This window comes from Capricornis sumatraensis, chromosome 10 (assembly GCF_032405125.1).
Source record: "Capricornis sumatraensis isolate serow.1 chromosome 10, serow.2, whole genome shotgun sequence".
In the NCBI taxonomy this organism is placed as follows: domain Eukaryota; kingdom Metazoa; phylum Chordata; class Mammalia; order Artiodactyla; family Bovidae; genus Capricornis; species Capricornis sumatraensis.
In genome coordinates this window covers 105,302,139-105,323,947 of record NC_091078.1, presented here as the reverse complement: position 1 = coordinate 105,323,947, position 21,809 = coordinate 105,302,139, and the positions used below count along the sequence as shown (strand labels likewise).

The window sequence follows — 21,809 nt, the reverse complement described above, 5'->3', positions numbered from 1 at the left end:
TGAGCTGGAGTCTCCAACGTCGTCGTCTTGTCCCTTCCAGGACATCACAAGAGGTCTGTCTACCAGGAGCTAGGGAAGTGCTCGCAGATGCCAGGGCGCCCCGCTCCCCACTTCTCTGCGCGGGAGGCTCTTGCTACTTGGAACTCCCCCTTGCATCTCGTCTGCCTCCAGAGGGCACCCCAACCTCGTCTCTCCTAGCGCCCTTGGCTTTTCGGCGCTTGAAGCGTTCAGCCTGAACTTTCGGAACAGTTGACATAACACAGTAAGACAGAGCCCTGAGCCTCCGTTGCCTCGTCTGTCAAATGGCCCCAGAGTGACCAAGTCGCGCAGCTGGCACGGGAGGTTGGTCTTCACTGCCTCCGCGGGTTGCAGCGTCTCAGCGGGTCCCGCAGCGTCGAGCGCGGGCTGGGCGTGGCCTCGGACGGGCTGGGCGGGGCCTCGGGGGCGTGCTGGGCGGGCTTCGGGCGGCCTGGGCGGGGCCGCACGTGGCCACGCCCTCGACCCGCCCCTCAAGCGGCGGCCGGAAAGAACGCGGTCGCCGACGTCGTGACGTCGTGCCGCGTCAGCCGCTTCCCGGGCTTGCGCGGTCACGTGGGCCGCTTTTGGCGCGAAAACTGGTCGCGGCGGACGGAGCGGGAGAGGAGAGCGGCGCGGAGATGGCGGTGAGCGCGGCGCGGGGCGCGGGGCGCGGGGCGCGGGGCGCGGGCCCGACTCCGCGCTCCGGCCGGGCGGGCCTGCCGGGCCTGCGGTCCCCCACCCCGGCGGCTCCCGGGCACCTCGGCCCGGCCGGCGCCTTCGGGCCCCCCTCCCCCCGCGGGTCTTCGTCAGCAGTCGCGCCTCCGGCCCAAGTGCCGGACCCCTCCGGGGGCGGCGGCCCTCGCGTCGCGCCTCCGCTGGGAGCTCCCCCCAGGGGTCCAGATGGGTGGGAAGCCGGGCCAGGGGCCGCAGCGGGCGGTCAGCCGGCCCAGGGGACGGCAGCGGGTGCCGAGCGCAGGCCGGCGGGATCCGCGGTGCGGGGGGACAGGCCGACGCCCCGAGTCGGGGGCGACGTGCCGGGGAGCGCAGTCGGCCCTCGCCCGCTCCAAGCCTGTCCTCTCTCGCAGGAATCCTCCGAGTCCTTCACGGTGGCGTCCAGCCCAGGCCCGCGGCGGCGCGCCGGCGAGCCCCTCACCTCCAGCCCCGGGCGGAGCAGCTCCCGGCGCACGGATGCCCTGACCTCCAGCCCTGGCCGGGACCTTCCTCCCTTTGAGGATGAGTCGGAGGGACTGCTGGGCACCGAGGGGCCCCTGGAGGAGGAGGAGGACGGAGAGGAGCTTATTGGAGATGGCATGGAGAGGTATGCAGTTCCAGGCCCCGCGCTCCACGGTTTACACAGGGAATCCCTTCGGTGTCTGGCCTCCCTTGTTTGGGGTCCTGGAGAACCAGATAGATCGGAGCCTCCTTGCCTTTGAGCACATTTTGGTCCAGCTTCCAGGCGGAGACAGGTCTGTGGAGCCGCAGGATACATACTTGTAACTTGCTGTGTCTACCTTACACCAGACCCTACCTAAGGCCCGGGGGAGGGCTCCCCCCCGCCATGAGATGTGCACCCAGGGGGGGGTCTCTAATCTGGGGCCACGTCGGGGATCCCAACTGGGGAGGTCAAGAAGCAGGCAGCCAAGTTTCTCTGCAGCTTCAGACAAACTGGGGGTGGGGGTGGGTCTGATTAATCAAGGCTTGGATTCAGTTCAGCAGACAGTTACTGAGCCTAATCTATACCAGACCCCGTGTTCACCCTTAGTAACAGATGTGCAAACATGTACTGACGGTCATGGAGGCTTCATGCTATGACCGTGGAGTAGAGCTCTGAGTGACACAGGCTGGGCCCCACTACTGTCTGCCCGTGTTCACAGCCAGGACCCGGTCTGTACATTTGCCCCAGAATTGTCTGAACCCCCAGAGCCGCACAGACATTTTGCCTTGGGGCCCTGTGGCTCTGACTCGGGGGTGCCAGCCTTTGTGTGTTCATGCCAGCGTGCAGTCAGCGAGGCGACCCCTGCAGGAGCGTCACACAGACTTTCAGGGGCACTGCGGACCATTTGTGCTGTTGGCGCAGATGCCGAGTCCTGGCAGATGGGCCCGGAGCAGCTTCCTCCCGGGCTCTGCGGGGCTGTGCGGGCAGGACGCCCCTCCCTTACTGCACTGCCTCTGCCCACCGCTCTCTGCTGCCCTGCCCTTCCAGTGCCAGGGCTCTGATAGAGGTTAGAGGACCGGTTGGGTCCAGTTAGGTTTTGTGTTTTGTAGCTATTTAAAACGCGGTGTTCTCAAGGTATGGTTTCTATAATACACAGGCTACGTCTTACAAGAATACAGTTCAGTGCTTCTCAGTGGACTTCCTGAGTTGTGCGGATGTCAGCACAGTCCCGCTTTTCCGTCACCCCGGAAGATCCCTTGGACCTGGTCCAGTTCACCCATCCCCTCTCCCCACCGCTGGGCAGCCCGTAGCCCGCCCCTGTTCCTTCAGTCTGCTGTCTGAGCACCTATTACACGTAGGGTCTGTGGTTCGTGTGTCCCATGTGTGACGGATGTTTGGTGTCCTGTGGTTTTCACGGTCCGTGTTGGATCACGCGTCAGTACGTCAGTCCTTTTCCTGGCTGAGAAATGCTCTGTTTTATGGACAGGCTGCATTTTGTTTACCTGTTCATAGGTTGGAAGACACTTGGGTTCTTTGAAAGTTTTTAACAATTATGAATAGTGCTGCTGTGAGATTTTTATGTGAATGTGTATTTAAATTCTCTTGAAATGGAATTCCAGGTCCTAGGAATGGCATGGTTGGGTGGTGTGATAATTCTAATGTTAATTTTTTGAGGAACTGCCAAACTATTTTCCAAAGCAGTTGCATCGTTTTCAGTTCAGTTCAGTTGCTCAGTTGTGTCCGACTCTTTGTGACCCCATGAATCGCAGCACGCCAGGCCTCCCTGTCCATCACCATCTCCTGGAGTTCACTCAGACTCATGTCCATCGAGTCAGTGATGCCATCCAGCCATCTCATCCTCGGCCGTCCCCTGCTCCTCCTTCCCCCAATCCCTCCCAGCATCAGAGTCTTTTCCAAGGAGTCAACTCTTCGCATGAGGTGGCCAAAGTATTGAAGCTTCAGCATTAGCATCATTCATTCCAAAGAAATCCCAGGGTTGATCTCTTTCAGAATGGACTGGTTGGATCTCCTTGCAGTCCAGGGGACTCTCAAGAGTCTTCTCCAACACCACAGTTCAAAAGCATCAATTCTTCGGTGCTCAGCCTTCTTCACAGTCTAACTCTCATATCCATACATGACCACAGGAAAAACCATAGCCTTGACTAGACGGACCTTAGTCGGCAAAGTAATGTCTCTGCTTTTGAATATGCTGTCTAGGTTGGTCATAACTTTTCTTTCAAGGAGTAAGTGTCTTTTAATTTCATGGCTGCAGTCACCATCTGCAGTGATTTTAGAGCCCCCCAAAATAAAGTCTGACACTGTTTCTACTGTTTGCCCATCTATTTCCCATGAAGTGATGGGACCGGATGCCATGATCTTCGTTTTCTGAATGTTGAGCTTTAAGCCAACTTTTTCACTCTCCTCTTGCACTTGCATCAGGAGGCTCTTTAGCTCCTCTTCACTTTCTGCCATAAGGGTGGTGTCATCTGCATCTCTGAGGTTATTGATATTTCTCCTGGCAATCTTGATTCCAGTTTGTGCTTCTTCCAGCCCAGCGTTTCTCATAATGTACTCTGCATAGAAGTTAAATAAGCAGGGTGACCTTCCCACAAGTGCCGTCTGCTGGTCAGTTTTTGCACATTCTCGCCAACACCCGACGTTTTCTGGGTTTTGTTAATAGCCAGCTTAATAGTCACGATGTGGTATCTTACTGTGGTCTTGGTTTCCTTTTCTCTGATGATCAGTGACATTGAGTATCTGCTCATCAGTGTATCTTTGGGAAATGTGTCTTCGGGTCTTTGCCTGTCGTTTAATTGGTTAGCTTGATTTCTTATTACTGAGTTGTTAGAGCTTTAAAACTCTTATTCTGGATACGCTTTTATCAGGTATGTGATTTGTAATTACTTTCTCCTCAACCTGTGGCTTTTTAAGCTTTAAAAAATGGTTTTGTTTGAGATGCATAATTAATTTTAAATTTTGCTGAGATTGAATTTATAAAATTTTTTTATGCAGACCAATTAGAATTTCACTGATGGCCTCTCACATAATGTGAAATCCTTAACAAGTCAGTTGTTGCCATCCTTCAGTCGCTCAGCCGCGTCCGACTCTTCTCAACCCCATGGACTGAAGCACGTCTGGCCTCCCTGTTCTTCACCATCTCGCTGAGTTTGCTCAAACTCATATCCATTGAGTTGGTGATGCCATCCAGCCATCTCATCCTCTGTTGTCCCCTTGTTCTCCTGCCTTCTATATTTCCCAGCATCAGGGTCTTTTCTAATGAGTCTGCTCTTTCCATCAGGTGACCAGAGTATTGGAATTTCAACATCAGTCCTTTCAGTGAATATTCAGTGTTGATTTCCCTTAGGATTGACTGGTTGGATGTCCTTGCAGACCAAGGGACTCTCAAGAGTCTTCTCCAACACCACAGTTCAAAAGCATCAATTCTTTGGTGCTCAGCCTTCTTCATGGTCCAACTGTCATATCCGTTCAGGAGTAATGGAAAAACTGTAGCTTTGACTAGACGGAACTTTGTCAGCAAAGTAACGTTTCTGCTTTTTCATGTGCTAAGTTTGTCATAGCTTTCCTTCCAAGGAGCAAGCATCAGACAGACGGGTACCTTTTCCCAGAGGACACTTTGGATTCAGGAACTGTTGGCCCAGAAATGAAGCTGGCTCTGGGTTTTGTTTCTGGGATCAGCATTACGGGATTATGTGTTTTGAGACTGTCACTTGACAGAGTTTATGGCACAAAAAAAAGAAAGTTTAGAAAGGCTATTCCCCCATCACCACCTCCCCTGAGGGAATAAGAATCGAGAGGACTGCAGAGGGCCAGCGTGGAGTTGGAGCCAGCTGGGCCCCTGCTGTTGGGTCGACTGTGACACCCAGCCCTGTTGAGTGACGGTGGCAGGAATCCCCTGAGCCTTGAGCTGGGTTTCCTCCTCTTTCTGATGGAGGGCATGTATCTCTCCCAGAATGCCAGGGAGGGCAGCAGCGTTAGCGCTGAGGGAGGACAGCAGCGTTAGCGCTGAGGGAGGACATCGCTCCGTCCAGTAACTGGTGGTCAGGTGGAAGGTCTCTCCCTGCTGGGAGGGTGGAGCCGCGGGTGTGTTTGGGATAGGCTACTTGGGCTGGTGTGGGTGGGCCTCCCGGGTCCAGGGTTGTAGGTGGGGCTGCCAGAGGCCCTGCGGGAGGGGAGCGCTCCTGCCCGAGGGGAGCTGGGTAGGTGCTCTGGAGGCCCTTCCGGAGGGGGCGTTGGTGGGTCCTCTGACTCCTTTCCCTTTGGGTGCCCAGAGCTCCCCTTTTCGTGTGGAAGATGCACATGAAGTGAGCTTTCCTGTCTGCCGCACCAAGGGTGAGGTCAGGGGCACCAGGTCACTCGTGCGGTGTGCCCGCCTCCAGCCAGTCCCCAGACCGACTTCTGCAGGACGTCTTCCCGGGCAGTGTCCTCAGCATCTCAGTCTTTGCAGGCTGCACCCCATCGTGTGTGTGTGTGTGTGTGTGTGTGTGTGTGTGTGTGTGTGTGTGTGTGTGTGTGTGTGTGTGTGTGTGTGTGTGTGTGTGTGTGTGTGTGTGTGTGTGTGTGTGTGGGCGTGTGTGGGCGGGCGGTGGGGGGGGGGGGTCCCTGGGGACCCTCGCGGGCCTCTGGAGCCTTGGGGGCCCAGATCCTGGTGCTCTTGTTGGTGGTTTGGGTGCTGACACTGCCTGTCCGGGCCCTGCAGGGACTACCGCGCCATCCCGGAGCTGGATGTCTATGAGGCTGAGGGGCTGGCCCTGGACGACGACGACGTGGAGGAGCTGACAGCCAGTCAGAGGGAGGCAGCTGAGCGGGTCATGCGGCAGCGCGACCGGGAGGCGGGCCGTGGCCTGGGCCGCATGCGTCGCGGGCTCCTGTACGGTGGGTTTTCGGGGAGCCTGGGGCGGGGCGGGGGAAGGGGGGGGTGCGGATCCGGCCCTGAGCGCCTCCCGGCTCGCAGACAGCGACGACGAGGAGGAGGAGCGCCCCAGCCGGAAGCGGCGGCAGGTGGAGCGGGCCACGGAGGACGGCGAGGAGGAGGACATGATCGAGAGCGTGGAGAACCTGGAGGACCTCAAGGGCCACTCCGTGCGCGAGTGGGTGAGCATGGCCGGCCCGCGCCTGGAGATCCACCACCGCTTCAAGAACTTCCTGCGCACCCACGTGGACGGCCGCGGGCACAACGTCTTCAAAGAGCGCATCAGCGACATGTGCAAAGGTGAGCCCGCCCTGCGGACGGAAGCGCTGGGGACGTGGGGCGGAGCCAGGGCTCTGTCTGCCGGCCAGGCCCCGCCTGCTCAGCCTGCCTGCCCCGCCCCGCCCCCCAGAGAACCGCGAGAGCCTGGTGGTGAACTACGAGGACCTGGCGGCCCGGGAGCACGTGCTGGCCTACTTCCTGCCCGAGGCGCCCGCCGAGCTGCTGCAGATCTTCGACGAGGCGGCCCTGGAGGTGGTGCTGGCCATGTACCCCAAGTACGACCGCATCGCCAGCCGCATCCACGTGCGCATCTCCCACCTGCCGCTGGTGGAGGAGCTGCGCTCGCTCCGGTGAGTGCCCCCCCTCCCCCCAATGCCGGGTCTGCAAGGCGGGCCCTCTGACGCCCCGCCCCTGCCCTGACGCCCCGCCCCCGCAGGCAGCTGCACCTGAACCAGCTGATCCGCACGAGCGGCGTGGTGACCAGCTGCACGGGCGTCCTGCCCCAGCTCAGCATGGTCAAGTATAACTGCAACAAGTGCGGCTTCGTGCTGGGGCCCTTCTGCCAGTCCCAGAACCAGGAGGTGAAGCCGGGCTCCTGCCCCGAGTGCCAGTCAGCCGGCCCCTTTGAGGTCAACATGGAGGAGGTGAGTGCCAGCCAGACCTCGAGGTGGTGCAGATACTTCCGTTTGAAACATCAGCGTTTACTGCTCTCTAGCAAATGGGAAGATCTGGAGAACTGCCCCTGCTCCCCCAGAGCCCTGCCCACAGCAAGTGGCGGGCTTGCCCTGACTCCCTGGGACCTGTCTGGCCTCTCGCAAGGTCACGATTGCCCTGTAGGGAGACTCTGCTGTGCCGTCTGCGGGAGGCCCTACTTGAAGGGTCTGGGCCTTAAGCGCCAAGACATGTAATGCTCGGCTTTGTCCATGTTGGGGGGCCATCACGACCCCTGTGTGGGGTGCACATCTCTCCACCGTCTGCTGCCGTGAATGTCAGGCTGACCCCTCACTGCTCCACAAATCTGAGAAGCGCCCAGGTTGGAGCTGCCTTGCCAGGGGGTGCCTGGCAGCCCACTCCCAGAGTCTGACCTGTTCAAAGTCAGGTGCGCCTTGACTTGGGGAGGGTGGCTGCAGGGCAGGGCTCCAGGTGAGCCCCTGCCTTTGCCCAGAGGCCCCCACCCCTGCCCCCGTCTCGCTGGTCCCCTCCACTTACGGTTACCCTGCCCCACACGTTGGTCTGGACGCCTCCTGCCCAGGAGCACAGGCATGGGCTCTGCGTGCGGGGACAGGAACTCGTGGGGAGGGGTCCTCACAGTGGAGATCCCGGAGGGCGTGCTCGGTGCCCATGGCGGGCCTGCGTTAGTAGGTCTTCAGCGCCGCGTGGGGGCAGATGCTGTCCTGGGTCCTATCTGGCCGATAAAGTAACAGCAGGCTGTCCGGCTAGGAGGTGGCCCAGAGGGTTGGAACTTGGGCCTTTTGACCTGGACCTTGTGCATTTAGCCACCGTCACGTAGCTCTTCTGGATGGTAGGGAAACGAGGCTGTTAGACTGCACGCGCTGTGCTGCCCCGTGATTTGAGAGCAGGCCCACCTCCGGTGTAACTCGCTTCCTGGGTGCTGGTTTGATGCTTTTCCCGTGACCTGACTTCCCCTGTGTGGCCTCACCTGCAGTGTTCACGCCCCACCCCACGGGGTGGCACAGGGAGCCTCGTCCGCCGGCGTCACCCAGCTCAGGCCGCGGAGCAGCCCAGTTCCCACAGCCACACACTCAGGATGAGCTGCAGGGCCCGGAGCGGGCTATGCATCTGCGGAGGGAGGCGGCCGGAGCAGAGGTGGGGTGGGGTGCCAGTGCCTGTGGCTCCCTGCTCTCTCTCGGCCTGCGTCTCCTCGTCACCAGTGAGGACAACAAGCTGCACTCCCTGCCTGGGGCCACGGTCCAGTCCGGTGACGAGCCGGTGCTCAGACCCCGGCCTCTGCCCCCGGGCAGGACGGCCCCTGAGACCGTGTCTGTTCTCTGCAGACCATCTACCAGAACTACCAGCGCATCCGAATCCAAGAGAGTCCCGGCAGAGTGGCAGCGGGCCGGCTGCCCCGCTCCAAGGACGCCATCCTCCTCGCGGACCTGGTGGACAGCTGCAAGCCGGGGGACGAGATTGTGAGTGCCCAGGGCCGAGGGAGCTGGTGTGGGCACTGTGGCTGGGCCGAGCTTCTGTTGGGGTGCAGCGGCCGGGTGCCACACTTCTGAGTTCGGCTCTCTCGGACCAGGGCCCCTGGGGAGAGGCAAGGTGGGGCCCACCCCAGGTCGGGCCCCCTGACCTCTCGGCATCCCCCAGGAGCTGACCGGCATCTACCACAACAACTACGATGGGGCTCTCAACACCGCCAACGGCTTCCCGGTCTTTGCCACCGTCATCCTTGCCAACCACGTGGCCAAGAAGGACAACAAGGTGGCCGTGGGCGAGCTGACCGACGAGGACGTGAAGATGATCACCAGCCTCTCCAAGGACCAGCAGATCGGGGAGAAGGCAGGTGGAAGGTGGTGGGGGGGGCCGCTGCCACAGAGCCTGGGTGCCTAGGGTCGCACCCCAGCCACCGCAAGCCTCTGTCTTGGAAGCTCGGCCCTCGTTTTGATTCCCGTGTCCGCTGAGTCCGCGTGCCTCGACGCGGGCTGTGCTCTCAGGGAAGAGCACCAGGAGGCCTCTCGGAGCCCGTGTTGCGTCCGGAGGACGGGGGAGTGCTCGGGCTGGACCGGAAACGTGGGAGCAGGAGGAACTCGGCGGGGGGTCATCCCCCGTGTCACCCGCCTCCCCGCGATCTGCCTCCTGGAAGAGCGCTCCCCAGTGCGGGCTGTCATTTGCCCTTGAACGGCAGGCGTGTTTGCGGAGGCTGGAGAGCCGGGGTTTACTGTCTAGACGTGAAGGTATAAGTGGTTTCCGAGCAGTGCAGGGCTGAGGAGTGGTAACTATACCAAGATGAGAGGAAGGGAAGGGCTCTATTCTCTGTTTTCTGTCACTGTCCTTGACATAATGGGAACACTGTGTGTGTGCTCAGTCATGTCTTGACTCTTTGCAACCCAAAGGAAATCCTCTCTGGGAAATCCAGAGAGGTTCCCAAGGGTGGGGACTCCGTGTCCCGGGCACACGTCAGCCCCTGAGGGTCCGCGTGTGAGCACGCTTGCGACAGTCTTGGTCGCAGGGCGCACGGTTCCTGTCCTTGAGTCCTGCCGGGTCTGCGCTTGGCCCCTCAGGTCCCCCTCCCCTCCCCTCGCCTCCCACTTGCTGTCCACCTGTTGCCGCACTGCCTGCTGTCTCCCGGACTGCTCTCTGCCCGCAGCACAGGGCCCTGCACCCCACTGGCGCTGTTATCCATCCGCCGAGATTGGGGCCCCCCGGGGGATACGACTCACGGGTCTGCCAGCGCTCTGGGTCGGGGAGACGCTCCGGGGCTGTGCCCAGGCCTCCAGCAGGGAGTTGGACCTGGTCATTGCTCTCACAGGGCTCCTCCTTTCCTGGGTCCCAGTAACACCTCGGCCCCTCTTGCCTCCCTGAAGAAAACCAGTGCTGGCGTGACAGACGTGTTCAGACTCCCGATGAGCGTTTGGGCCGGTTTCCAAGGGTGGGGACTCCGTGTCCCGAGGCCCCAAGGAGCCTGCAGGCACGGCAGCAGGAAGCCGGCTGCTGCCCTCGGTCCCGCGGGGGACGTCACCGCATCCTGCCGCATGCCTGGTGCCCACACAGCACCGGCCGCGGTCTGGGCGGAGGGTCCTGGCTGGCAGTCCTGACCCCCAGGACGTGTGGGTGGACGAGCAGCCCACAGTGACTGTCTCCCGACAGAGATGGGGCCTTAGTAGGAGGCTCACTGAGTGCTTGGGAGTGAGTGATTTGCAGAGGGTGGGCTGTGTTGTGTTACTCGTGACGTCGGGGGTTGCGTGAGGTGCCCACATCACGGGGCTCACACAGGGTGGGGCGGGGGTCTTGCTTGGCTGGCCAGCTTCCAGCCCTGCTCCCAGGGGCCACCCTCTGCTTCCTCTGTGGGGCTCCCCTGTGTGGGAGTGTCTGGGGACGCGGCTCAGGTTTTGAGTCGGGTGTGGTGGTGTGAGGGCCCCCCGGGGCCTTTGCTAGCATGTCTGCTCCTTGAGGTCAGGGCTGCTCTGCTCTGTGGGGTGCCTCCTGGCGCCACCGATTCGGGCCTGGGGTGGCACCGGCATCTAGGTCAGTGAGTCTGCAAGAGGCTGTCTTCCCTGAGCCCGGGCCTGCCGCCGCCTCACACGGAAATCGTGTAGCTGGTCCTGAGTGTCGACACTCGAGGGCCCCCACGGTTCCCTGGTGGTCTTCCCTCTCCGAAGAGCTTCCTGCAGTCGGCGCCCAGGCGCGGTCGGTCCGCGTGTGGGGACGGTCGGCCGTCTCCTGCCCTGAGGTGTCCCCTCCAGCCCGTCTTCCGCTGCGGGTTTTCTGTGGGAGGCCCAGGTCGTTTGTCCTCCGAGCCTTCTGCAGCCCGAACGCTGCCACCCTCGTCCTGCACAAGCACGTTCCTGTCGCCTGCTTCCGTAAATCGTTCGGAGGCGTGGTCAGACGGGGCGGGTTTTTCTTGGGTGGGGGGCTGAGGTGGACCCCCAGGGGCAGGCGGTGCCCACTTGTCTCTGCCGTGTGCAGCCCAGACGTGCTTTCGCTGTGTGGGTCCTTCACAGGGGCTGTGGGAGGCCCGGCCTCTGGCTCGGCTCTGCCCCTTCCCTGCCGGACGTCCTGGGCCCAGAGAAGCTTTTCTTCGTCAACTACCTAACTGCCCGGGGGGCTCCTGGAGGAAAAGCAAGATGGTGCTCATTTCCCTTGATTCACCAGTTTTCAGGGTATAAAGAGTGTTCCCCCCAACCCGAGCTTCAGGGTCAGCGCAGACGTGGGCCCGACATCGCTGGGGTTTGGCTCCTCGGTCAGCGCCCCTTGGCGCCCTGTGTCCGTGCCTTGCCAGTGACCTCGTTCACGTCGGCTCCCGGCCGGCGCCCATGGGCAGATCTGGGTGCATCCTTGCTGTCCTGCGTGTTTCTGCACGCTTCCTGCCCCGGACTTTGCATCAGCGCTGCCCCCAGCGCACCCGCCGGAAGTGTGGTTCTCCTCTTGGTGGAGGTGGCCCCAGGGAGAGAGACAGGCCCCCAGGGCACTGCCCTGGACGCTGTCCCCGCTGCACACAGGCCTGCCGCTGCTCGGGCCGGGTCTTGCAGTAGGTTTTAGGGGCGAGGAAAGAACTAGCAGAAGGGCCCGTGCTGTGAAAACAGGCGTCGCCTCCAGACGGACCACGTGCAGCCAGGCGGGAGGCAGTCGGCAGGGCTGGGCCCGTTCCCAGGAGGGTGTGCAGGTCACCCGCGCACGGGACGGACCACCCGCCCATGCCCTGGTCCAGGGGTCAGATCCCAGCATCCCCCTTCAGGGCACTTGAGGGCCCCCTTCCCGAGATGGATGCTGGTCCAGCCACCTGGTCTGAGCTGCATTGGGTTTGTGGACATGGTGGGCCTGCAGGGCCCCCTCACGGGGTGGGGCGGGAGGCCGAGGACGGAGGCGGTCGTTTCTATCAGAAGACGTCTCTGACATCTCTTGTTGTATCTTCAGGCTCGCATGGATTTTGAGAGAGCCTTTCTCCCTGTTAAACACACACACACACCCTCCTCCCAGGGAAGCCCTCCAGTTCTGTGACTCGGAAGGAGGCCCCGAGTCGGCGGATGGGGACACCTGTGTGGGGCCGGAGCACACGGCTGACTGTTCCCATCTCCCCTCACCCCCAGATCTTTGCCAGCATTGCTCCTTCCATCTACGGGCACGAGGACATCAAGCGAGGCCTGGCGCTGGCCCTGTTCGGAGGGGAGCCCAAGAACCCCGGTGAGCAGGGGCGGGCCATCCTGTGGGGAGATGTGAGCGTGTGTCTGTCCCCTCCCCTTCTCGACCCTCGAGGCCCCGTGGGCCGCCTGCTCGGCTTGGGCCCTCCTGTAGGTCACGGGTCAGGGGTGAGGGGGTGCGGGGGCAGACCCGTGCGGTCATTCGTGTGGACCGCAGCAGAGCATCTCCATCTCCAAGGCCGGCATCGTCACCTCCCTGCAGGCCCGCTGCGCGTGGGCTGACATGTAAAGCAGCACGGCATCTGGAGCGTGTTGCTCCCCACACGCGCACTGCTGCCTGCCTGTGAGGGGCTGTCCGGCCTCGCCCCCCGTGGGCGCACCCAGCATGGGCTCCTCCTCCCGAGTGACCGTGTCCTGGTCCGCCCGGGCTGCGTCCAGCTGTCCTCCTGGCGGGAGAACTCGCGCACGGCCTCCGAGGTTCATGTCACGAAGAGCATCTTGGCGTCCAGCCCCATCCCGGGGCCCCCGCTCCTCTGGGTTCTGTGTTCACAGGGGAAAGGCGTCCTGGGTGTCCCACCTCTCACCCGGAAGAAGCTCGTGTCGGTGGTGCTGGGCTGGGGGGTCATCCTGAGCCCGTCACCCCTCTGCAGGCGGCAAGCACAAGGTACGCGGCGACATCAACGTGCTGCTGTGTGGGGACCCCGGCACGGCCAAGTCGCAGTTCCTCAAGTACGTGGAGAAGGTGTCCAGCCGGGCCATCTTCACCACCGGCCAGGGTGCCTCGGCCGTGGGCCTCACCGCATATGTTCAGCGCCACCCCGTCAGCCGGGAGTGGACCCTGGAGGCTGGCGCCCTGGTGCTGGCTGACCGAGGAGTGTGCCTCATTGACGAATTTGACAAGGTGGGGCCCTGGGCCGCAGAGGTGTGTGCGGGCCTGGGTGGGGAGCCCGGGGCTTCATCTGAGTGAGCGGGCGCGTCAAGAGCCCCGTTGGCCCCCCGCGCAGATGAACGACCAGGACAGGACCAGCATCCATGAGGCCATGGAGCAGCAGAGCATCTCCATCTCCAAGGCTGGCATCGTCACCTCCCTGCAGGCCCGCTGCACCGTCATCGCCGCCGCCAACCCCATAGGTAGGAGTGCGACGCCGGGGGGCCTGGACCCAGGGCCCCGCCACCCGTCTGAGGGAGGGACCCAGCCTCGGAAGGCGCGCCTCTCTCCCGCGCTGCGTGTGGGGGCAGGGGTGGAAGGCCGGAGACGCCCCAACTCTCGCAGAGCCACGCGCTTGGGGGCCAGGAGGAGCACCTGGTGCGTCCCGTCGGGCAGGGTTGGCGCTGGTCTCAGCCTGCACGTGGCTGGAGGGCCGTGGACCCATGTGGACGCCCGGGGTGGGCGCTGTGTCCATCGACTCCCCTCCCACCAACTGCGGCGACGCGGGTTTGGTCAAGAAGAGGGTCTTCTGGGAGCAGGAGCCCTGAGACCAACCGCCTCTGTCCCAGGCGGCCGCTACGACCCCTCACTCACCTTCTCGGAGAACGTGGACCTCACCGAGCCCATCATCTCCCGCTTCGACGTCCTGTGTGTGGTCAGGGACACGGTGGACCCCGTGCAGGTACGCAGCCCGCGGCCTGGGGCTGTGCGCCGAGCTCGGGGGCCTCACGTGGGTCCCGGGGCGGCAGGCTCGGAAGGGCCGCTCGACGGTCATGGACTCCACGCTTGCTCTGAGTCCAGAGGTCCTTGATTTCTGTCCTTGGCCGCCCCCCACCCCGGTGTGGCCACGCTCCGCCGCCGCCTCCTAAGTCCACTTGCTTCTTGCTGCTCCAGCCCTTCCTCTGGCGCGCGCCCTGCGGCCTTGGTGCTGGTCCCCCGGCCTCCACCCTCAGAGCCACCCAGCTCCCCCGTCGGAAGCAGCTGTCTGTGCGGACACGGGCGGGCCTGCCTCTGCTCGGCCTCCCCTCCGTCCTCACGAGCAGGGAGTCCGCCGTCCCGCGAGGTCTCCCCCCGCTCCTCTCTCGCACTCCCTCGTGACCTCTCGCTTGGGCTGCACGCGCGTTCCAGGTGTCGTGACTGGGGCTCTGCTGACCCCAGTGGGGGTCCGGTCTTCGGGCCTCCAGCCCACCCTTCTGCCTCTCTTCACCCTGTAGCTAAACCCCCCCCCCCAGTCTCCTCTGCCGTTCCGGGGGTGCGCCCCACTCACTGTCCACCCTCCCCCCGCCCTGGAGTTTTGGGTCCACAGTGAGCAGAGGACGCATTGTTGGAGGGTGTTGGAGGGGGTTTAGGGTCTCCGCACCGGGCTCACCCTGCTCCTGTGCCATCTCAGGATGAGATGCTGGCCCGTTTCGTGGTCGGCAGCCACGTCAGACACCACCCCAGCAGCAAGGAGGACGGGGGCCCGGGGGGCGCCCCGGAGCCTGCTATGCCCAACACCCACGGCGTGGAGCCCCTGCCCCAGGAGGTGCTGAGGAAGTACATCACCTACGCCAAAGAGAAGGTCCACCCGAGGCTCAGCCAGATGGACCAGGACAAGGTGGCCAAGATGTACAGTGACCTGAGGAAGGAGTCCATGGTGAGGGCCCTGCCCCCGAGCCCCGTCCGCGTGGTTAGTGGGCCCAGAGCGGGGCAGGCAGGCCCGAAAGGCGCGGCGCTCACGCGGCCTCCCAGTCCATTCACCAGTCAGTGCGGTCGCTCAGGCCTGTCTGACTCTCTGCGACCCTGTGGACTGCAGCACGCCAGGGCTCCCTGTCCATCACCAACTCCCGGAGCTTACCCAAACGTGTCCTTCAAGTCGGTGATGCCACCCAGCCGTCTCATCCTCTGTCGTCCCCTTCTCCTGCCTTTGCTCTTTCCCAGCATCAGGGTCTTTTCCAGTGAGTCCGTTTGTTTATAGACGGAACTTACATGCATATGCGTGCGCCTCAGTGTGGGGCTGGTTCTGGTTCGCTCCTCGTGGAGGGAGAATTTAAGGGCAGGTTGCTCCCTCACCCGCCGAGTCCCACAGCCATCTTCCTCGCCTCCCCCTGACCGTTGTCACTGGCGCGGGCCTTTGCAAAGGGATAGGGCAGGCTTCACAGGAGCAGTCTGTCCACCCATGCTCACGGCACCGTGGGGCCCCTGGTGTCGGACAGAGACAACCACAGCCGCCCCCAGGCGTGTGCACTGTAGATGCCAGGAGCTGGCGGGCGTAGCGGGCGTGAGCCTTCGCGCTTCGTGTGAGTGGAAGTGCCGGCGCAGCTGGCTCAGGCGGCCTCCCTGCTGCGGAGTGGTCAGCCGGGCCCTTGGCAGTGCCCGCCCTGTGGCTCCTCCTGGCCTGGCTGCCCCACAGCACCCTGACGCGGCCCCCCCTCCAGGCCACCGGCAGCATCCCCATCACCGTGCGGCACATCGAGTCCATGATCCGCATGGCCGAGGCCCATGCGCGCATGCACCTGCGGGACTACGTCATGGAGGACGACGTGAACATGGCCATCCGCGTGATGCTCGAGAGCTTCGTGGACACGCAGAAGTTCAGCGTCATGCGTGGCATGCGGAAGGTGGGCCCGGCCATCTGTGGGTGGGGCATGGAGCTCAGGAGGCAGGGGCGCCTGGCTGTGGGTGCAGGGCTTGAGCTGCGTGGGTGGAGCATGGGAGGTGGGGCCGGTGCCTTGTGGATGGGGCATGGGGCGGGGCCTCAGCTGGGGGTGTGGCATGGTATGCAGGAGGTGGGGCCTGACTTGCATGGGCGGGGCATAGGGCTGGGGGCGGGGCCGCAGCTGGGGCTTGCAGGAGGCGGGGCCTGAGCTACATGGGCGGGGCATAGAGTAGGGAGGTGGGGCGTGAGCCCTGGCTGGAGGCTTACTTGCTGTTCTCTCAGACGTTTGCCCGCTACCTGTCGTTCCGCCGGGACAACAATGAGCTGCTGCTGTTCATCCTGAAGCAGCTGGTGGCCGAGCAGGTGACCTATCAGCGTAACCGCTTCGGGGCTCAGCAGGACACGATCGAGGTTCCCGAGAAGGACTTGGCGGACAAGGTACGGGCGTGGCGGGGCGGGGTGGTCGGAACGCGCGCGTCTCCCTCGTCCTGCCAAGGAGACCGGCTGGGCCAGCTCGCAGCTTGTCTGAGTTCACGGGCGTCGGCAGGCTGTGGTTCTGAGCTCCGTGCCCAGTGGCAGATCGTCCAGCGGCCGCAGGCCTGTTGGCTCCTCCTGGTGATGGGGACGGAGCCCGCGGTCCGCAGGGCTCACCCGACGTCCCCTCTCTCAGGCCCGGCAAATCAACATCCACAACCTGTCCGCCTTCTACGACAGCGAGCTCTTCCGGGTGCACAAGTTCACCCACGACCGGAAGCGCAAGGTCATCCTGCAGCAGTTCTAGCGTCCGGGCTTCACTCTGCCCCGGGGCCCAAAGCCAAATGGCGCGGGCTCCCCCGCCGGCTTCCGCCTGGGTATCTGTTTCTTCTCCTCTGCCGTCTGGGGACTCATCTTGCAGGGCTGCGTTTTCAGCACCCGCCTCCCACCAGCTGCCCCCGCTGCGGGAGGTTTGCCTCACCTCCTTCGAGGTGCTTGTACTCAGGACCCGGAGTGGAGGAGGCCGCTGTCCTGGGGGACCGAAGCCGTAAGCGTTTCACCAGAGTTGTTGGCCTCTTGGCCTGAGTTACGGACTTGCAGTCCGGGGACTGAACTGTGTCCCACCGGCTTGTCTCAGCTCCGGTGAGTAGAGACAGCCTGTGGGTCAGCACAGCCTGGCGCCCTCTGACAGCCCCACAGCCTTAGCTTGTGGCGATAGGGGCGGGATGGGGTCGGGGGGGAGGGTACTTGGAGCCGGGCCACCGCCTGCCCGTTGCTGGGATGGTCTGCTCTGCTTGGCTGTCTTCCCATGCTGTGTTTTGTACATTCAGTTCTTCTATCTGTGGTTTTAGTTTTTAATAAAGTCGAGTAAACCTGAATATTGGCGTCTGTCCAGTTTTCATGGGAGAACCCAGGCTTTCTTGCGCTTCCCTCCGAGGTTCTCTGCTTCTGCTTCTGCTTCTGCTTCTGGCTTTCTGCGGGTGTGGATCAGGCTGATGGGGGGGGTTGCTTTGTGGGTGTGGGTCTCTCTGGGGAGTGTGGTTAGCACTTGCTGTCTGTATGGGACCAAGGGACCTTGGGACAGGCTTGTACACCCGGAGGGGCCGGTGGTGCTCGCCCCGGCACCCCCGTGCTTGGACAGCTGCCCTGGGCGGTGCGCTCCCGCGTGCCTTCCGATGCCTGCCTGGGACGGAGCACAAGCGCCTCCTCGCGCTGGACCTTCCCCGTGTCTAGATTTCCCTTCTGGAACCTTCCACGACGAGGACTTGGACGCAAGCCCTGCAGACATCTGATGCCTGATGCACCTCCCACGATCCTCCAGAGCCTTGGGAGCCGCTGCCAGGCCTGGGGAGAGAGTTGAATGTGGTCCCTGCCGGGACAGGGTGGGGAAACGTGGGTCAGCGAAATGAGGAAGAGCCGGGAGAAAGGGCCAGGTGAGGGGCGGAGGAGGGGACCCTCAAGGCGGGTGTGGCTGCAGCGAAACAGGCAGGAGCCCCCAGGCCAGGCTCGCCGGCCGGAAGGAAAGCCCCTCTGTACACACATACGCAGAGATGCGCAGGGGCGCGTGCGCGCTCCACCTGAGCGTGTGTCTTCCACTCCCACCGATCCTCCGGCGCCCGTGGTCACAGATGGGATGTTGGCTCCGATACTGACACAGGGGTCCTTGCAGACCTCGTGGTTATGGGTCCGACGCCAGCCCCGAGCAGCGGCCCAAGCTCACCTGCACTTCGGTCCAGCTGGACTGCAGCTCAGATGTCCCCAGGCCCCTCTGGGGGTGGTAAAGTGCTGCAGCACCTGAGCCCAGAGGAAATTCACTCGTGAACTGGTTTATCACAAAGGCTGTGTCACAGGACGTGGAGGAACAACCAGAGAAGTCCCATACACCATCAGCAGCCCTGTGGGAAGAGGGGTACGCCCCCTCCCGGTGTGGGGGGATCCCTGTCACCAGCCTGGAAGTCCTCTCAGCCCCTCCCGGTGTGGGGGTCCCTGTCACCAGCCTGGAAGTCCTCTCAGCCCCTCCCGGTGTGGGGGGGGTCCCTGTCACCAGCCTGGAAGTCCTCTCAGTCCCTCCCGGTATGGAGGGGTCCCTGTCACCAGCCTGGAAGTCCTCTCAGCCCCTCCCGGTGTGGGAGTCCCTGTCACCAGCCTGGAAGTCCTCTCAGCCCCTCACAGTGTGTGGGGGTCCCTGTCACCAGCCTGGAAGTCCTCTCAGCCCCTCACAGTGTGTGGGGGGTCCCTGTCACCAGCCTGGAAGTCCTCTCAGCCCCTCCCGGTGTGGGGGGGGTCCCTGTCACCAGCCTGGAAGTCCTCTCAGCCCCTCCCGGTGTGGGGGTCCCTGTCACCAGCCTGGAAGTCCTCTCAGCCCCTCCCGGTGTGGGGGGGTCCCTGTCACCAGCCTGGAAGTCCTCTCAGCCCCTCCCCGTGTGGGGGGGTCCCTGTCACCAGCCTGGAAGTCCTCTCAGCCCCTCACAGTGTGGGGGTCCCTGTCCCAGCCTAAAAGTCCTCTCAGCCCCTCCCGGTGTGGGGGTCCCTGTCACCAGCCTGGAAGTCCTCTCAGCCCCTCCCGGTGTGGGAGTCCCTGTCACCAGCCTGGAAGTCCTCTCAGCCCCTCCCGGTGTGGGGGGGTCCCTGTCACCAGCCTGGAAGTCCTCTCAGCCCCTCCCGGTGTGGGAGTCCCTGTCACCAGCCTGGAAGTCCTCTCAGCCCCTCCCGGTGTGGGGGTCCCTGTCACCAGCCTGGAAGTCCTCTCAGCCCCTCACAGTGTGGGGGTCCCTGTCCCAGCCTAAAAGTCCTCTCAGCCCCTCCCGGTATGGGGGGGTCTCTGTCACCAGCCTGGAAGTCCTCTCAGCCCCTCCTGGTATGGGGGGGTCCTTGTCACCAGCCTGGAAGTCCTCTCAGCCCCTCACAGTGTGTGGGGGGTCCCTGTCACCAGCCTGGAAGTCCTCTCAGCCCCTCCTGGTATGGGGGGGTCCTTGTCACCAGCCTGGAAGTCCTCTCAGCCCCTCACAGTGTGTGGGGGGTCCCTGTCACCAGCCTGGAAGTCCTCTCAGCCCCTCCCGGTGTGGGGGTCCCTGTCACCAGCCTGGAAGTCCTCTCAGCCCCTCCTGGTGTGGGGGGGGTCCCTGTCACCAGCCTGGAAGTCCTCTCAGCCCCTCCCGGTGTGGGGGGGTCCCTGTCACCAGCCTGGAAGTCCTCTCAGCCCCTCCCGGTGTGGGGGGGTCCCTGTCACCAGCCTGGAAGTCCTCTCAGCCCCTCACAGTGTGGGGGTCCCTGTCACCAGCCTAGAAGTCCTCTCAGCCCCTCCCGGTGTGGGGGTCCCTGTCACCAGCCTGGAAGTCCTCTCAGCCCCTCCCGGTGTTGGGGTCCCTGTCACCAGCCTGGAAGTCCTCTCAGCCCCTCACAGAGTGTGGGGGGTCCCTGTCACCAGCCTGGAAGTCCTCTCAGCCCCTCCCGGCGTGGGGGGGTCCCTGTCACCAGCCTGGAAGTCCTCTCAGCCCCTCACAATGTGGGGGTCCCTGTCACCAGCCTGGAAGTCCTCTCAGCCCCTCCCGGTGTGGGGGGGTCCCTGTCACCAGCCTGGAAGTCCTCTCAGCCCCTCCCGGTGTGGGGGTCCCTGTCACCAGCCTGGAAGTCCTCTCAGCCCCTTCAGTTCGGGTTTTCATGGGGGCCTCATTCCGTCTGTGTGTAGTGCTTGGATCCTTGGCGCTGGTGACTGGATAGCTGGCCTCTCTCGCAGGAGGTCGGGGGCTGGGGCATGTCCAGCCCTCGGATCACCTGGCTGGTTCCCCTGGCAACTGGGCCCTATCCTTAGGGCTCCAAAGTTCCCCTCCTTAACATAAACTCAGGAGTGGTCAAAAGAGCTCCTTAAGAATAACCGAAGATGTTCTTTTCACCTAAATTACTCCAGAGCTGTTTCTGGAGCCCGGGACTAAACCCAGGTACTACAGAAGACTCGTCTGTCAGTCATTATTAGCACTTAGGCAATCGCACGGGTGTTCTGAGCGCTGGCCAGGAGCCGGGGTGAAGACCAAACTGCCTCTTATCCTTTTCCAGTGTGACACCTGCTGGGTAAGGCCTTGAGCCCCGGTGCACAGCCCTGAGTGTCCTTAGCAGAGACTAAGCTGGTCCCACGTGTTTTGCGGTGTCTGGCTTCGAGGAACTGTCCCACCCAAAGCAGGGGAGCTGAGTGGGAGCTGGGGCTGCAGCCTAGAGATGCTGGCAGTCTGGGCAGGGCGGGTGGGGACAGCGGACATATGTGAGATGCATCATGCGTCTTGTGTGAGCCAGTGGTATTGGGAGAAAAGGAAACCCGTGGATGACGACCAGGCTTCAGGCTGGAGAGGGGGGCAGAGGTCAGGGGAGAGGCGGAAGCTCGGTTTAGATGAGCCCCCAGGAGGACGGCGGCTTCAAGGGCAGGCGTGATCTGGGCTGCGGAGTGGAGGTTTGGCCGCAATCTGCAGTCGGTCGACAGTGTCCCTGTAGGGCTGGTGGCTGCAGGGAGCTCGCGTGTCCTTTGTGTGAACCAGCGAAGGACACATAGGCGTGCGCAGGCAGTGGGGGAAACGAAGGGAGACGGAACCTCTCGAGGGCTGAGGTCAGCTGGGGCCCAGACGGCTGCAGGAACACGGAGACGACAGGCCTGCCCCCTGCGCTGCGTCTCCTCGCGTCAGGGGCGCCCGTTATAGGGATCGCTGGTCTCTGCGCTCCCAGGACAAAGATGCTAGCACGTAAAACGACCAGACGCCACCAACCGTGCAACAGCCCCGTTTAGAAACGTTGGGAAAGCGTACATGTGCGTCTCGGGCTGAAATTCGGTATTGGTGGTAATGCAGAGGTTGACGGTGACCTTGGCCAGCAGCGTCAGCACAGCGTAAGTAGAGGCGCGTGTGCGGAAGGAAGTGGAAGCTGACAGAAACCTGAGAAGTCTGGTTCTGAAGCGGGCATGGGGCAGCTGGCAGGCTACATGGGATCAAGGGAAGCTTTTCCTTTGATATAGTTCAGGATCGAACAGTTAAGTTTTTATTCCTGCAATCTTGTTGTTGAGGCACTAAGTCGTGTGCGACTCTGCGATCCCATGGACTGCAGCACGCCAGGCTCCTCTGTCCTTCAGTGTCTCCCCGAGCTTGCTCATATTCGTGTCCACTGAGTCAGTGATGCCATCCAACCGTCTCATCCTCTGCCGCCCTCTTCTCCTTTTGCTACAGTCCTTCCCAGCAAGGGTTTATTAATGGGTTAATCTGAAACAGTTGGGACTGAAAAAATAAGACACCGGAAGATGTGATATTATACAGGTAAAACTTTTAAATATATTGATACTGCATACATCTACGTGGATATTAAAGACAAATGTAAGATGTACACTTGTGGACGCTTGTGTTATTTTAGGTAACAGGTTTATTGGAACATGGCTAAATAACATGATTTAAAATCTACAACTCAGTGGTCTTCGTACGTTCAGAACTGCACCGCCATCGAACAGAATCAATTTGGGGATGTTTTTATTCCTCCCCCAAACCCACAGCTGTTGAATTCACTCTCCTTCCCGCCTCACCCCCACCTCCCGCCCT

At 62.4% G+C, this 21,809-nt stretch overlaps 1 protein-coding gene across 1 annotated transcript; it reads left to right on the top strand.

Moving 5' to 3' along the window:
* The first annotated feature begins 606 nt into the window (after positions 1 to 606).
* Positions 607 to 16,922, top strand: MCM2 (minichromosome maintenance complex component 2). Its single transcript, XM_068982124.1, has 16 exons — positions 607 to 662; positions 1,104 to 1,336; positions 5,892 to 6,067; positions 6,147 to 6,404; positions 6,514 to 6,733; positions 6,820 to 7,027; positions 8,399 to 8,533; positions 8,712 to 8,903; positions 12,152 to 12,245; positions 12,853 to 13,103; positions 13,207 to 13,333; positions 13,700 to 13,812; positions 14,521 to 14,766; positions 15,548 to 15,730; positions 16,051 to 16,206; positions 16,439 to 16,922. The coding sequence occupies exons 1-16, from the start codon at positions 657 to 659 to the stop codon at positions 16,547 to 16,549; spliced, it is 2,709 nt and encodes a 902-aa protein (XP_068838225.1). The 5' UTR covers positions 607 to 656; the 3' UTR covers positions 16,550 to 16,922.
* Positions 16,923 to 21,809: the final 4,887 nt, after the last annotated feature.

Excerpts from the sequence above, each read along its gene's own strand:
- MCM2 (XM_068982124.1), top strand. Across the intron at positions 8,904-12,151 it reads ACCAGCAGATCGGGGAGAAG|ATCTTTGCCAGCATTGCTCC; the intron begins GCAGGTGGAAGG and ends CCTCACCCCCAG. Across the intron at positions 14,767-15,547 it reads ACCTGAGGAAGGAGTCCATG|GCCACCGGCAGCATCCCCAT; the intron begins GTGAGGGCCCTG and ends CCCCCCCTCCAG.